This window comes from Serinus canaria, chromosome 2 (assembly GCF_022539315.1).
Source record: "Serinus canaria isolate serCan28SL12 chromosome 2, serCan2020, whole genome shotgun sequence".
In the NCBI taxonomy this organism is placed as follows: Eukaryota; Metazoa; Chordata; class Aves; order Passeriformes; family Fringillidae; genus Serinus; species Serinus canaria.
Window position 1 is genome coordinate 96,386,408 of NC_066315.1, and position 16,756 is coordinate 96,403,163.

At 35.0% G+C, this 16,756-nt stretch overlaps 1 protein-coding gene across 2 annotated transcripts in view; it reads left to right on the plus strand.

Moving 5' to 3' along the window:
* TMX3 (thioredoxin related transmembrane protein 3) overlaps positions 1-16,127 on the plus strand; it is a 29,362-nt gene extending 13,235 nt beyond the window's left edge. The window contains exons 7-14 of one of the 2 annotated variants that reach the window (XM_050971392.1): positions 686-752; positions 2,734-2,832; positions 4,809-4,866; positions 5,571-5,624; positions 5,930-5,986; positions 9,346-9,475; positions 11,628-11,696; positions 13,088-16,127. In XM_050971392.1, coding sequence (XP_050827349.1) covers positions 686-752; positions 2,734-2,832; positions 4,809-4,866; positions 5,571-5,624; positions 5,930-5,986; positions 9,346-9,475; positions 11,628-11,696; positions 13,088-13,354 — 801 coding nt within the window. In that variant the 3' untranslated portion in view covers positions 13,355-16,127. Of the gene's footprint in view, positions 1-685; positions 753-2,733; positions 2,833-4,808; positions 4,867-5,570; positions 5,625-5,929; positions 5,987-9,345; positions 9,476-11,535; positions 11,581-11,627; positions 11,697-13,087 lie in introns of those variants that run through there. The other variant, XM_050971393.1, reaches the window with a different exon arrangement.
* The last annotated feature ends 629 nt before the right edge of the window (positions 16,128-16,756 follow it).

Below are 16,756 nucleotides of genomic sequence, written 5' to 3' on the forward strand. Positions count from 1 at the left end.
CAGTGTTTTTTCTATGGCAGTTCACTAAAATCATGAGCTGAGTAAAATGATTTTGTGTTCTAAGAAGAAAGGTCCTATGGCTTGTGTTTTTATATATTGCTGGCCATCTTAAATATCATGTTTAACATGGTAATAGAGGCTTTTGTTATTTGTCTAAATTAGTCTGTTTGCAGCCCTGTGTGCTGAGGCTTTTTTTTCTTTATATTCCCATCAGTCTGAAGCACAGGAAATAGCCCAGATTTAGTGGTACATGTTACTGGTGGTACTATTTTACTCCACAAAATTCAGTGTCCATTTAATAGAAGCAGCAGTATGACAGGTATGCTGACAACAGCACAAATTAGGACCTGAGAGCGTGATTGATAAAACCCTCAAGTTACAGTTTCCTATCTAGAGTCCATGTCCAGTCCATAAACTGTTCTTCATGCTACTGCAGATACCAATAAAAATCACGTTTCTTTTATGCTTTGTGAGATCCACCTCTCGAAAATATATTTATGTTGCAATATTTTTAATATACAGAAGCTGATAAATTTATCTTAGTACACGTTGACAGAAAATATTTAGGTATATTTAGAGATTTTTCCCATGAACTACATTTACATGTTTTCAGATGTTTTTGGTTTTTTTTTTGTTTAAAAATCTTTTAATCTTCCATGGATTGATTAAAACCTAACTCTTTCAGTATGTGACATTGCCTGAATTACCTGCTGTTATGGTCTTCAAAGATGGAACTTACTTTGTTTATGATGGTAAGTAAAAGTGGACATTGCCTTAAGACAAGGTATTTAAAGCGTATATGGAGAAACTGGAGGAGTTGGGATTTTTTTGAAGCATATATAGGGATGCTTGGAATTTCCCCAGTTTTAGGATAAATAGCAGCTCTTTCATGAAGGAAAAGAGAAAAAAAATTACTAGTTCTTCCATAACAAAATGCAAGGAATTTCGCATTGCGAGGAATTTTGCATTTTGCAATGCAAGCAATACTGAAGTTGAAGTGATGATGTTTGCTTTATATTTTAGTAAGATGTAGCTCCCAATATTACAGTTTTGCCTGCATTAACATACTTAGAAAAGTTACTGCTTCCCTTACTGTACAAATTCATCATATAGATAGACTACTTTACCTGGTTTGTTCAGTGTGTAAGCTGTAGAAAGGCCGCCTGAAGCTAGTAGTGTTTTATAGCACTGCTATTTCTGCAGTGCAGTACATAAGGCCAGTACACCTGCCACTGCTGTAAAAGTGTATATCTGTAAAAATGTGTGCACATCCAAATAGAAGTATTATATTGTGCTCAGACTGTACCATAAGGCATGTTAGAAGCACGTAATCTTAGTTACATTGCATAGCCTGGGCTTGTAAGGCTCATCTACTTTTGATTTAGATTCAAATGCAAGTTTTCACTTTAAGTTGGAAACATATCACTCAGAAGATTATTCTGCAAGTTTGATTTCTTAGGATAAGTAAAACCTCAGCAAATTATTTCAGATTGGTCGCCAAGGGTATGCTGTGTAACCTCGTAGAATGGATGTACTCGTCTTCCTCTTCAGTTTGTTGCCTTCAGATAAAAATTCACTCTACAGCCTCTTGTGATTTTCATTTAATTTTTTTGATCTCTTTTAGCAATTCCAGAGAAGGAAAGCTTGTCAGAGAAACACTTCTTTTGCTGTGTGGTCTGCTTGCTTTTTCCACACCTTCTAAAACAAATGCAAAAACTGTAATAATTCAGGCTTTTAATTTACTTTGTAAAAGTTTTTCTTTTCCATAATGTACCAGAAACATTATTGGAAGTCAAACAAATCCTGAAGACACAGTTTAAGAGATTGAATGATTTTATGTGCAACTGTTATGACTGGCAGAAATATGAAGAGCTCGCTATAGGGAAAAAGTTACAGCAAAACGCACTTTAGTGCTCTGCCCTTTGTCTTGTTTTGGTTTGGGTTTTTTCCTTCTCTGCAGTAGGGGAAAAAGATGCAGATCCAGGGGATGCATTATGCTTGGAAGTGCTTGCTACTACCTTACAGCAGATGATTGTTAACCTGAAATTATTGATACTTCAGTCTATACAATAGATTTAAGACACATTATTTATTGTGCATTTGTTTGCATGAAATGCAGCATGTATGTATATATGTTTTACTTTTTGCTTGTGGTTTAGGTCTAATTGATGGTATGTATTGGAATTTAATTCTTAAAAGGTTAAAACATCGAGGATCTTAAACTAGCCTTCAGTAGATTGTCAGTCATACATGATTATTTTTTCATTTACATTCACAATGCTGTTTAATGCATCTGCTTTTTCTTGATCTTTCTGTTTCATTTAAGGACTCTCACAAATACTGCTTTCTGTATTTTTGTATCTCTACTTTGTTTGAAACTTGACAAGTTATGTACACACACCCCTTTAAAATCAGGGTTTGCACCTGTTTCTTTCTGCACTGGGTCACAGTTAGCTTCTAATATAGTATTGTTTGTCCTTGATTTGGAAAATTAAATCATCAAATCAACTTTTCATGCTTTTCTATAATATGCTTTTTTGTTCAAAAATTAAAAATAGCTTTAGAGGTTTCAAAACTTAAAATGCCCCTAAGTTTGATAATTGATGTAACAAGAGTAAAAGGAAAAAGGGAGAAAAATTAGAGGTTTCCTCAGTAGTACTGAAATAGTAAATCTGATGGCCCACCTCTTAAAAAATGTATGTAATCTTTTTTTTTTTTTTTTTTTAATGTCAGAATATGAAGATGGTGATTTGTCATCCTGGATAAACAGAGAAAGATTTCAAGGTTACCTTCATGTAGATGGCTTCACTCTGTATGAACTTGGAGATACAGGTGAGATGCTGCTGCTGCTAAACCATTTGACACTATGCACTAAACAGTAAGAAAAGTCAAAAGAGTACTAAGAACATGTTTTTAAACTTTAGAAATTAATCAGTATCAGGTTAGAGCTGATAGTGGCAGTATTTTGTTGATGTTGGACTGACTTGTGACAAGAGGTTTCGCACAGTCGACACTAGTCTATTCCTTTCAACATAAAAGTTAGTGTGTCTAATCCTGTGCTAATTGTAAAAGTTAGTAGGACTTTTAATTTAAGAGCACCTTACATTTTCACAAGTTGCATATTACCTCTTGGAATACACGCTGGGAATTTTAAAACTAGGTTTAGAATTATCAAATATGGATTGTCCAGATATCTTTGAAATAGATGTGGCAAGTAAGGGAGAGGAGCATGTATTGAATTCGACTTGTCCCAAAAAACTTCAGCTTTTCTTTAGCAAAAGTTCTGCAGGCCAAATGAAAATTTAGCAGCCAAGTGACCTCTGGAAAAGGCACATGTACTGCTCTTAAGGTGTATACACACGCTGAGGTACCAATAGAAATACTGTAAGTGTTGACTTTTCTAAGCCAGGACATCTATCATCTATATTCCATTTCAAAATACTTACGTTCAATCAACACTGAGTTCTTTCAGGTTTTAAAGAATATGAAGCATCTGTGTTCTTACATGTTTCTGAACATAATATTATTACACCTGCATTTTGAATGGTTATTTACAGAAATGCTGTTGTGAGTTGTTTAAATATAGTGTATTGCTTCCTGTTACATTTTTGACTAACAATTCCTCAAACAAAAAAAAAAAAAAAAAAAAAAACCCCAAAACTTTATTAATACACTGGAGAAGCCATCATTTACTTATTTACTTTAAAGAGCTTTATGTATTAATTGTAGTACCTGCAATTTATTTTCATGATCTTTTATAGTCTAAAAGGTTGTCTACTGGTGTATTTATTTGGTAGCATCTTAGGGTGGAAAGAAATTAGGAAAAAGTGAGAATTGATGTATGGAAGAAGTGGAATGGGGAGAAACTACTGCTATTTCACAAGGAAGTATGGGAATGAATCAGTCTTGCCCTTAAAACCCTTCAGTCTTACCTGAACAAGAGTGACTTCTTATTTTTGAGGGGAATGCTTTCTGTGATAGATAGGAGCTGAGCAATTGATTGTCTTGATGGTGAGGGTTTTGAGTGAATTGTGGCATCTGGAGAGAACTGAAAAATCAGCTCTCTGGAGCCTTGGGTTAATCTGGTTGATGACTGACTGCCCTGTTAACGGTTCTGCTTTCCTAACTGCAATGGCTTGATCTGGAGAAACTTTGGCCAGCTTTTTAAAAATACTTTTATCTGATTGACCATAGCATTCTTTGGGCTTGGAGTTTTTTTTTCTTTTAATCAGAAAAACTTCCAATTAAGTAAAACTTAAAGAGATCAGTATATTCTGGTGTTGACCTTTAAGCTCCTCTGACAGAGGTCTGTGAACTAAATTGGGGTTTTGATGTCATGAATTCTGGGCTCTGCCAGTAAATTTTCCAATTTTTTTTTTCATAATGCTCACAACAGTATGAAAAATAGTTGTTATTAAACCCGTACAGTAGCGATTTAATCTTTTACAATCAGTTTATAATTGCTGCTATATAATGCAGGTCTCCATAGCCTCATATTTAGGTATATGTAAATATGCAGCTTGAGTAGGAAATTTATTTTTATCTGCATTTTCTCCCTTTTAACTTCTTTCTATAGATAGGTTTTTCATGCAGTGCTAGTGGTGTGGCATTGAGCTTCATCTTAATTTATTTCCAGTAGCTTTAAGACCACAGCTTGGTCAGCTTGAAGAGGCTCTTTGGCTTATTTATACTTAAAAACTAATTCCTGTCTCCCTGGAGCATACCTGATCTTCTAGGTTGACATATTTCCCATTGGAGAATGTGTGTTTCTTTTTAAATGGTTTCAAGAATTTTATTCCTTATTTTAGGAAAACTTGTGGCTATTGCAGTCATTGATGATAAAAACTCTTCAGTGGAACATACCAGGTACAGAATTGAGTATTGGTGACACTACGGGAGAGATGTGCTGGTATGACATAGGGAAGTTTGGAAGTTGCTTAAATATTGAGAAATAGAGGTTAAATGAGTGGGTTTAACTTGTAAATGTTCTTAGTGTGGTAACTTTACCTAATTTATGGCTTGGTTGAAGCATGTGTGAGTTCACTGAGATGGTGGGAGTTCCTGTATCACTTTTTTGCCATTCCTTAATGGGATCACAGGAGCAAATGGTGATCTCATAGCTTTTAAAAGCTGTTGTGTCACCTTTTAAACAAAGACAAAAGTGCTTGAGTTCAGATGACTTTGAGATGAACTCAGTGAGTTTAAACAAATGACTGTACTAAAGTTCACTCACATTGAAAATCAAGCTAGTGATGCTTTATATATTAGTTGTCTGTGGAACTTTAAATGAGGGATGTTTTTGCTGGGGTTGGAGTTTGCCAAAGAGACTGAGAGGAACAAGTCCTTCCCTTGTCCCTTTCTGGTTGCATATACAGACTAAAAAAATGCTGTTCAAGTCTTGTGTATGCTATTTTCAACCTTTAGGAACTAAGCAAGATGAACAAGGTGGTTTTTGATAGTCCTTGTTGCTGATGAGGTACGAATGGCTGTGTACTGGGGAAATCTCAATGTTTATTGCTTGTGTTTAGAAGAAATTTATCCTAGATCCATGCCAATTTTTTTCCTTTCAGATTAAAGTCTATTATTCAGGAAGTTGCCAGGGATTATCGGGACCACTTTCACAGGTGGGACTCTGATCTTTAAATACTTCTTCCGCATTAATATTTCTAAGACAGCAGTCACTTTTTTTCCCTAAGTGAAAAATGCTACAGTGCATGCTTTTATATTTTTATACTGATAATAATAGGACCATTTCATTAACTCACTGTGTTTCATAATGCTGTGTTCTAGATCATCACTTTTTGAATTACATTTCTAAGTGTGTTCTCTCATTTTCAGTTATAGGAAAATATTCAATGAAGAACTTTTGCTGAAGCCCACTATTGTGTTTTCTTTTTCATCATTTTATTTTTAACTACTTCTCTTTCAGGGATTTCCAGTTTGGCCATATGGATGGAAATGATTACATTAATAGTTTACTAATGGAGTAAGTAAATTCTTATTTGAATATTCTTTCTTCGGTTGTATTTGTTACCAAATGTATTTAATTGAAAATGATCTCACAGAAAGTTCTTGGCTTTCGTGACTTAAGAAAAAAACATTGGCATCAGAATTCAGCCTGTACCATAGTATCAATTACTTGTTAAATTAAACTGTATAAATAAATAATTTAATGTTAGATGTTTGGCTTACTGATAATGCTGATTGACAAAGCTTATCTTTTAGGTCTGCTTTGTTAAATTACTCTTAGAGTTGTGAGCCTTTCATTCTTGATGTATTTTTATGACATGCATAGAAATGCACTTCAGCAGGGAAGCATAGAATGCATGGAAGATGCTGTCTGCACTTGATATGTACATGGTATATTTTGAAATGTAGAAGTGGTTTAACAAGATGCTTGACAGTTGCCCTTTCAGTGATCCTTTTCTACAAAATACATAATTAGAGAGTTGAGTTGTTTGGCATTTGTAGTTACCTACTTCTTCTCTGGCCTTTGGAGGTCTGAAAGAAAGGAAAACCAGGAGTCAGTATTTTAGTTCTGTAAGTTTTCCAAATCCATTTCTCAGGGATCAAAACATTAATTAAGCATGTGTTCATGCCCCATAAAGATTCTAGGAGCTTCATGTGGACCCAAAAGCACAAGGTCTGTATTTTTGTAGAATGTTTGTAGATTAGCACCTGATTAAAAAACAATTGTCTCTCCATTAAAATTATGTGATTTGATTGAGCTGGTGCTTTATAATTGCCAAAAGTGAGACTTTCCTCACTTGCTTAATTGCTTCCCCTGTGCAGGCTCTTATGTCTGTCTGCTGAGCTCTTTCATCCTGTTTATCTGTCAGAAAAGTGTCTGGTTTTTTGTCTGAGCAAGTAGGGAAGTTATTTTGCTGATTCAACAATGTTATTCCCTTCTACTCTGCTGAGTGCCAGCACAGATGTGCATAGAAGTAGGGAAGGGAGATGAGCTTCCTGGGAGGAATGAAATGAAGGGAAAGAAGATAGAACTGCCACTTGGAGTGGTAGTGATGTAGTGGCAAGGTTTGTTCAGCTGGTTTGTTTAACTGAATCTGCAAAATGTCTGATTTTATTATTTGTAGTATATGGAAAGTTCTGGTTCAAGTACTCACTGGCTTTTAATTATTTTCTAAACCCAGTGTATGCTTTTCAAGCATGAGTAGGAATGTGCAAGTTTGCAATTTGCAGCAAATTATGTTCAAAGTAGTGTCTCTTCATGTGGCTATGTGAATAATTTGAGTTAAAAAAAATATTACAACTGCTTCAGTTTGTCACCAGGTGGCAGCAAGTAGAAATAGAAAAAAATCTGAATAATGAGAAATGTATCACAAAACACTTTTTACTGTGCTAGGCGCACGTCGGAACAAATTCTGTTTTCTTTACAAAGGACAAAATATTGTATGATTTCTGGGGATAGAATAAAACCTTGACAAAAGTACATTTATGAATTTGATTGTAACTCCATTAGTAGACATTATAATTTTTCTGTCTTTCCAGCAGTATATGAACATGCTTTTGTTCAATTAGAAATGGTGCATTTAAGACCATGCATGAAAGAAGAAATCAGAATATTATGTATTTTAATTAAAATACATAATTTTATCTAAAATTTTACTTAACAATGCTTTTCAGTATTTTACTAGAAGCAAAAATACAGCTTTTTATAAGCTAAGGTGTATAATATCAGTGTCAGCTATAGGTGTATGTAGAACTCTCCTCTGCTCTCAAAAGTAACACAAATGTGCTTTTGTGAACTTTTGTATAGCATAAAGAATCTGTACATGGAGGTTACCTTTTAGCTCTACAACCAACTCCAAGAACATCAGTTATCAGACTGTTAAATTCAACAGAAACACTGCATCTAATTAGTAAAACTTGTTCTGTTTTGCTGGGAGGTCATATTTTGGCAGGAATTGGGAACTTGTTACCAGATGCTTGCAGAAACAGTGATTTGGTTTGAGTGCCTTCAACTTAAATTTCTTCTTTGTCCCTAGTAAAGAACAGAATAAAAATTTCGAGGGGAAATATTGTATTTATTGAGTCTTATGTTCCAGGTTGCCGTGCTGTACAAGGTTGTGTTATTTGGATTTTTTTTCTAAAGTTCCGTTTAAAGGATGGCATTATTTTGCTATCCCTGTAATTTCCCTTTCAGTTTTTGAGGTGTCACCATGCTTTCAGCTTCAGTACTGGGAAGAGAGTCTGCACCTTAAATCTTTAAGTATTCAGCTTTCTAGAAGTTCAGAAAATTGTCATATATTATTAAACTTTTTCACTTTTAGGTTTGCATTTAAATTTAAATCAAAACCAAAAGCCCCACCTAAAATGTGAGAGAAAATTAGGGATAATTTCAGTGACTCCAAAGAAAAATGGGCATCTTGAGTAAATAACCAGTATTCTCATTAAATAATTTACTATGAATTGATAGCCACAGATAAGATTGAATTCATCATCAATTTTACATGTATTACAAATGTACAAGGATGGGACACAATAGACAGGGGTGAAAATGTAGAAAAACAAGGTTTGCATTCCTTCTGGTGTGAAGGAAGTACTTGAATTCATTACTAACAGAATTGTAGAAAATTGATCAAGACTACAGGAGATTTTAAACTTGTTTAATATATTTAAATCTTTCTTTTTAAACAATGTACTTTTGCAGTATTAAAATTTCTTAAACTGATCTTATTTTGAATTTACTGCTATAGGAAACAGAAGATTAAACTGGTTTGTGTCCAGAGATAATTTCTAACATTTTTTTCTTTCCGATTATAATGTATGTGCACATGAAGGTTAACCGCTGAGTAATAATTCTTTTAAAACTCTGTTCCTCTTAAACCATATCTAAAATAGCTGTAGAAAAGCTATGCTTGGCATGGTTTGTTCTTTTGACTTGACCAGCAGATAAAGGTGATCAGTTAGACAATGGTTGTGTGGGATTAAATTTTTGAGTTACACTTCTGCCTTTGTGAACTGAAATACTTAAAGCATTTTGTATACAAGGCTGCTATTTGTGATCTCTTACTATTTGGAAAGTCATAAGGTACCTGATTTGCAATTACTTTGGGTATGTAAAATGCTGTAAGTTTCAGTAGTGTCACTGCCACAGATGTGAAGGAAAACAATATTAATATATTACTGAGAAATGTGCCCATACCATTCATGTTCGTACCATACCATACCTTTTCTCTTGCTTTCTTGTTTTTAAAGAACTACTATGAAGAGCACATATGAAGTGAAGATTAATAGATTTATTTTTGAAATGATGTAGGGATTACTTGAATATTTTATATGGTGGTACTTTAAATAGATAAACTGTCTGTTTTATTTTTCCAGTGACTTGACAATCCCTACTATTGTTGTATTGAATACCTCCAATCAGCAATATTTTCTACCAGATAGGCACATTGAGAGCACAGAAGACATGGTTCAATTTATTAACAATATCCTGGATGGTACAGCTGAAGTAAGTCTTCGTTTTGGCTTGGAATATATTGGTTAGTGTTTATTTCCTTAGATGCTAAAGGAAGGAAAAAAATTTGTTACTCTGGTAGTTATGTGTGTGTTTAATATTCCTGTTCTGTCTTACTGTCTTGGGTGCTGTCACTGAATATGTGATTGTAAATCCTGGAGTCAGGCTCTTACATGTTGTACAAAGCAAGCTTTCTTTTCTTTATAGCATAATGGTAGGCAGCTTCTTTTGATATTCCTTTTACTGGTGCAGTTGTAAATGGAGAGATTTTTATTCATCTCCTGGTTTGCATTAAATGCATTTTTTTTTAATTTTAAATGCATAATTGAACTGCACCCTTTCTTTTGGGTGGAAAATTAATGAATCAAATAGCTGGAGGAATTACAACTTCAGAGTCAAAAAAAACCCAGTATTATACTTACTTTGAATGTTAGAAATGGACACAAGCTTACTCCTCTCTGCTTTAAAGCTAAAAAAGAGCTATCTTTTGTTAAAACAGCAAAGTTAATTGGAATTGAATGCTTGGATGTTTTTGGAGTATTTATTTCCTCAGCGTACTATAAGTTGAACAGAAAGCTATGTTGTGTGGATGAGGAAAGAGATCATGGAGCCAAACTTTTCTTTGTGCTTCTGGGGAAAGAAGGCTTTGCCACGAAGGGGAGCTGATAGCTAATAATTTAGCTGCCTCCTGGGAGAAGCCTCTTTTATGTTCAAGCCCCAAATGACTGTATATTGAGGGCTTCCTGTGCTAGCTGAATCCCACTTTACTATATGCCTGCAGTTTTAGGTCATTGGCTGGTAATGGCAAATAATACAGAAGATATTTGTCATATGGGGTTTATTTAATCTGCCTGGTTGATGTAGAACATGATATGGGTGGATTTATGTGCTGTTCAGGACTTAACTGGCCATGCTTTCCATTGCAATGTGAGGGGTATTGCTGTAATTTGGTGATTCTTTGTTCTTGAGTTCTCACTTTTTTAATGGTTTTTAAGTGCATTGAGTTATCAACATCAGTTAGACTCTAATTGTATGTCTCTTTCTGGTTGAAACAACAAATGTAATTGGTTTCTGTCTGCTTTTTTTTTATTTGGAGAAGAATCATTTGTGATGCCTCACGTTTGTTGCCATACTGTCAATTAGGTCTTTCTGTCTTTTTTTTGCAATATCTCAGCTAGAGTGATTAAAAGTCAGTCTAAATTCACATCTCTGTACAATACAAAAATATACTATAGGACTTCATTTAAGCTGTCTGTATTTAAGGTGTCTGTCTGTAAAATTGCATTACTTTGGCTGCATTCTCTGCCCAAGAAATTGTGCAGCTCTTGAGGAATGAGAGTCTTCAAAGTATGCTGGTAAACAACTAATACGATGCAGACTTTCTGAACCACAGAGAAGTTTCTGAGAAGTCTGGCTTTCCCCCTTCTCTTCCTTGGGAAGTGTTGGATTATTCAGCTGGATGATACTTTTATTCTGTAAGACTCATTTGCGAATCTCTCTCATCTTTGTGGACTTCTTTTGCTGTTTGAGGGGTTTTTGGTCAGATCATGTGCTGATGAGTTGACTTCCAAATATGAGTTTGTTTCTCTGGCTACTCAAGGAAGGTGAAAACTGGTCCTGTTCAGCAGACAGACTGCCTTCTGGTTCATGTAGTTGTTTTGAACACTGCTGAATTAGGGGGCAGCGTAGGTATAGCCTGTCATTGCTTGACACAGGTTTTATTTATTACACGTTCATATCTTCTCTTTGCTTAGTTCTTAAAAGTTTCTAACTGTGCTGTTGTAATCCATAAGTGGATGTTCAACAACTGCAGGAAAGTTCAGAAGAACTCTGCAGTTTTAACGTTGTTACATCAGGAGAGTTGCTAGGTTTTGTTGGTGTTTCTTTATCATACAAGAGTGTCAGCCCATTGTCTAAGTTGGCACTGATTGTTTAAAACAATTGTGAGAGACCTTTTCATGAGACTACTGAATAATCTTTATCCAAGCCTGGCAAGTGGGAGTGTCTGGGCATCATGAGATGTAAGAATAATTACTTTTCATTTCCTTCTAAAGGGACTTAAGATTGCAAGGTCTGAAGAATGAACTTTTGGAATCATAACTGAAAAGTGTCAGCAGTTTTGACATGGTTCCATTTGAAATTTCAGGCACAGGGTGGTGATGGACTTCTGCAACGAATCAAGAGAATAATCTATGATGCCAAGTCTACTATAGTGGTAAGTTTTATTTTTTGTTGAATTAGATGATGCCCTTTTTAGTCTGGATACAAATACTTTAAGAGGGTTTAAAAATATTTTTATATTAGTAGTTTTATATTGTATATATTGTGTATATATTATAGCTATATGTATAGGTTTAAGCCAAATGAAATTCTTGATTAAATTTTTAATAATGTGTGTGAGAAATCTCAACATATCTTAGTTTCTTCATTTTTCACTGCTTTTCTATATGCCTGACATTCATTTTAAGGGATAGAACAGAGAGAATTCAAGGTCATTTCCTTGACCCTTTTGACATCCTTACCTGAAACTGGTACCATTTCACTGTTCTGACGAATGTTGCATTTTTGTTTAATTACTTAGAGCATAAGGGGATTAAATACTACTCTTTGTGTAGTTTTGAAACAAACATTTTTACATTTTACATCTCTCTCTCATAAGTTAATTATGCTTAACAAAATTTTGTTGAGAAGATGTACACAAATCCATTTCTTCTCTTGTCCTACACAAGCAAATAAACCTATGCTGTGAATTTAAGCTGAAATTCACTTGCTTCTAAATGAGTGTCTTCCAAACTTCTGTGAAAGTAAAGTGTTTAGCCACCAGTTTCTGAAACCATTGATCCTTTTTCCTGTGCCATTAAGCTACTCCTCAACAGGAAGCTCTCTGGAATTTTTCTGCAGACTAATTTTTGACAAGGCACAATTAAGATGTGAAACTTTTTTCTTCTAAGTGGATTTTAATGCTCTTAGAACAATTGTTTCTAAAACTTCAGAGAAGGCATAGGATATGCAGTTGGCATGTAAACATTAACTATCCCAGTGCAATATTGTAATACTCAACTTGTGTCATTTTTTATGACCCTATAGTAGAAATTGCTGAGGTTGAGGACTCCTTGCCATTTTTGCAGAAGAAAGCAAACAGATGAACCTTACAAAAAAACCTCACAAAGCAACAGCAATGATAAAACTCAAACCAAACAAGCAGAAAAATCAAAATAACACATCCATTAGGACGAGAGGACACAGTCTTGAGTTGTGCCAGGGAAGGTTTATGTTGGACATTAGAAGAGGTTGTTGACAGAAAGGGTGATTGGGCATTGGAATGGGCTGCCTAGAGATGTGATAGGGTTCACCATCCCTGGAGGTCTTTAAGAAAAGACTGGATGTGGCACTTAGTGCTGTGCTTTTGTTGGTGGTGTTATGTCATAGGTTGGACTTGATGATCTGAAAGGTCTTTTCCAACCTAGTTGATTCTGTGATCCCTCCAAAAATCACTGATTTTCATTTTGGATTTTTTTTATTTAATAAATACACAGAGTGATAAGAGAAGTAATGCAGTAACTTTCTATGTTCACTGAAAGTGGTTTTTACTTTCTATTTCAACAGTCTGTGTTCAAGAGTTCACCATTGCTGGGATGCTTTCTCTTTGGGTTACCCCTGGGGGTCATCAGCATCATGTGTTATGGAATCTGCACAGCTGATACAGAGGGAGAGGTATTTGAGCATGAGGGAGCCAAAAGAGAAAGTGGTGATCGAGAGCTCACAGATGAAGGCAGTGAGGAAGAACAAGAGGAGGAAAAGAATGGAAAATACACAGAACTTTCAGATGGAGAGCTTAAACAGAAAGACATTATGGAAAAGAAAAAAGACTAACTTGTTTAGCAAGAGAATTCTCTAGAATTTCCAAATAGACTTATTTATTGGCAGTTGTCTTTTATTGGTTATCTTCATGAAAGAGGATCATTTTATCTGCATAATGGTAGTTTTGACTTGCATGTATTCACATTTTCTCAGAAATTGACAGAAAAAAATGGATGTTCTCTTAATTGTCCTTAGTAGATTAACAAAGAGCAATTTAAACTGAAGAAATTTTCAGGTACAGTTCTATACCATTTTTGTAAGAGCTTTGAATTGTTCATTTCCAGAACACAGATAATGTTACTCGACCTTACTATGTGTGATGAACTGCTACTAATATAGCCCAGCTATGCACTGATTCCTGTAAAATTAAAGCTGAAAACAAGGAAAGGTTAAGAGAGCTATAAAGTGTTTTAGAGCCTGAAAGCTGAAGACAACTTAAAAGTTTCCTAAGGAGTCACATGTTCTACCTGTCACACATTATTATGGGAAAAGAAAAACAAAACCAAAACAACAAACTTTTCTATTCCCTCAAATTAAATGTAAATTTTTGGGAATTGCAGGACCGTTCTACCATGTAATAATATAATTATTAGCAGTCAAGAATGTTTACTAGATACAGAATATGGGAATTTTATGCTAAATGTTTATTAGTGCTTTAGCAGCTAAAAATATTGGAAAATTATGTTAAAAACCTTTTAGAACATGATTGCCTGTTAATTACTTTCTGTGAGTGCTTGCACACTTAGAGTGCAAAGAATCTGTAAGATTTCTGAATCCACAGCACAGCTCTGTAAAGGAAGACGTCAGTATGAACACCTGACTATTTGTATAACTCTCTAATGACAAGCTTTTTGACTGGTGTATATTTATTTTACAGTGTTTACTTGAGACTGTTACATTCTTTGAGATAGGTACTTTTGTTTGAGACTGTTACCTACTCTGAAGGAGGGAGTTAATGAAGCTTAATATTAACATTGATAAAGATTGATCAGTATAAAGCATGTTTGTTACCTGTTTCATCCTAAAAGCCACTTTTAGTATGAACCTTTGACTGCAAAAAGGACTAATTTGTGTCCGGGGCTAAAACTCTCCAGCGATAAGCTATAAAGCAGCCTTTGGCATCAATGTCCTGAAAAGTACCACAAAAAGAAAACTTATATTACTCTGCCTCAAACTATTCATGCTGGGTTTTTTAGTTTTATTTCTCTTTTTTTTTATTTAAGGGTATATTACTGTATAATACAAAATATTATGTCCTCCTTATAAGGCAGCTTGATCACATAAGAAATTGCTATTTAGTGCTGCAGCACTAAATTAAGGAATTTTAAATAATAACCATGAATAAGCTGAAATAGACAAGTTCTATGTTTGAGTAAATTTGATGATGCTGTAGAATCATAAGCAGGGAAAATGTATTGCATTCTTCTTTCCTGTGGGAAAGAAACTTGTTTCTTCTGTTGAAGTAGCTTGGTAACAACTGGCTTCAGTTTGCCATGCAGAGTACCTTAAGTAGATCTCTGACTTGAAAGATTTTGGTTATCAAACAGTATAAACTGTGATAAACGTGTAAAAAGATTAGGAATTTTTTTTAAAAAATCCCATGCCTGATTATGAATACAAACCTTTTCCTTTTTGAAGGAAAAATTATAAGTGAGGTCATAGAACGGTGAGTAGCAGGTATCTGATACGTTTTTTTCCCCCTTTTTATGTTTTCTCTGTTTTCTTTCTATGAATTGCCTTTTTTCATTTTTCTCATTATAGCCAGTTACACATAGTGACTTGAGTTTTCTTGCTTTTTGTTGAGGTTTTATTTTTTTGGTAGAACCTTTAAGAGGTGTAGGTTTAGCATATACATGAGGAATAGGTGCTTAAAAATGTGTTTAGAAAGGGGTATTTTTTTTAATGGTATTGAGCTCCTTAGCTGTTTATTGAAAAAAAATTTAAAAATCACTTAATAAAAAACATGTACATTTCTTTGGACTTCTGCACAACTCAGTGCTGATAGTCAAAATGTAGGGCTATTACGGCAGTAGTATGTTTTCTTTGTCTATTTTCTTAAGATTTCAGTACAGATCAGTTGCATATTTAATGTTGGCTCAGGCTGGAAACCTGCAGCTTTTGACTTAATAAAAAAACCTGAAGTGGTCACTGGAACCATGCTGTTCCTTCTCTGGAGTGTAATGAAAAGAAAAAAAAAACTGCCTGAGTTCTGCTGCACTGCTAAGAATTGTTTCAACATGGAGCCTTCTTTTTTTGTGGTTATTTTTGTTTGTGTTTCTAGTCAGTAGTAGCCAGTTGAAGTATTAGCTGGGAAGTATTCTGAGAGGTGGACCTGAAAAATGATAAATACTGTGGAAGAAACAGATCACACTAGGATCTGTTCAAACTGTAGCACTTAATAGTGGGGTTAGGAGGAAAGCCTGTGTGTCTGTCACTTCTGAGCTCTAATATCAGATGTGTACTGAATGTTGAAAATTAGACTTGAAATGTACTGCTGTTTTCATCAAATCCTTCCCCCAGCTACATTGTACAAGTCATGGGGAGAAAAAAGGGGGACAAGTCATATACTGGGTGTCAGAAGTGATGTGAAATTCAGGTGTTTGCTGTGGTCACTCAAGTAATCTAGAATGCTGTTTGAGGACGGGCATTTTTATTTCTTTTCTTCAGTCTCTAGAGGTTTCTTAAAGCAACTTCACTGTAATAACTTTGGATTCATAAAACAAAGCTGCTTTTTTAAGTCAAGTGTAAGCCTTTTGTTTTTCTGTAATAAAAAGGATTTAAAAGAGCTTGTTTCCTTTGGATTAATTTACAGTGTGAAGCTGAGATGTTGCATGTTGTGTAGGAGGCTGTTTCCTGGGATGTTTGTTATAAGTGTACTTTAGGCCCCCAGTCCTGCAGTGCAGAAATGCAGCTGCTATTCTGCAGGATTTAGAAAATAGTCTCTAGAGGTAGGAGTTCATATTTGCTTGTCTGTGATTTAATGAGCACTCTTGCAGTATAACACAAATGAATTTCTGAAAAAGCGGTGTTAAAAGATCCGACCTACAGGAGTTTCTGTAGCAAAGGGAACCTGAGTCAGCCTGTCCTAGCTTCCATTTCCTTCTGGAAGCACTTGAGTAGTCCTGGCACTTGGACGTGCACAGTCTCATGCTGCTTCATTGTTTGCCTGAGCTGTTTTAACAGCTCTTGTCCACACTGTGGTGCTCACTGCTTAAAGGACGGGAGGATGGCACTCTCAGACATCTCATGTGATGAAGATGGCACAAAAGTGCTTAATTCTCATGAAGTACTTAAGTAAAAGGTTCAGCTTGCTCTGTTTTGATCCAGAACTAATTTACTCTATTTCTCTTTTGTCAGCATGTTTGGAGAAGCAATTGTATTTGGAGGAGTGGGAGGGTGGAGAATTGTTCTGTT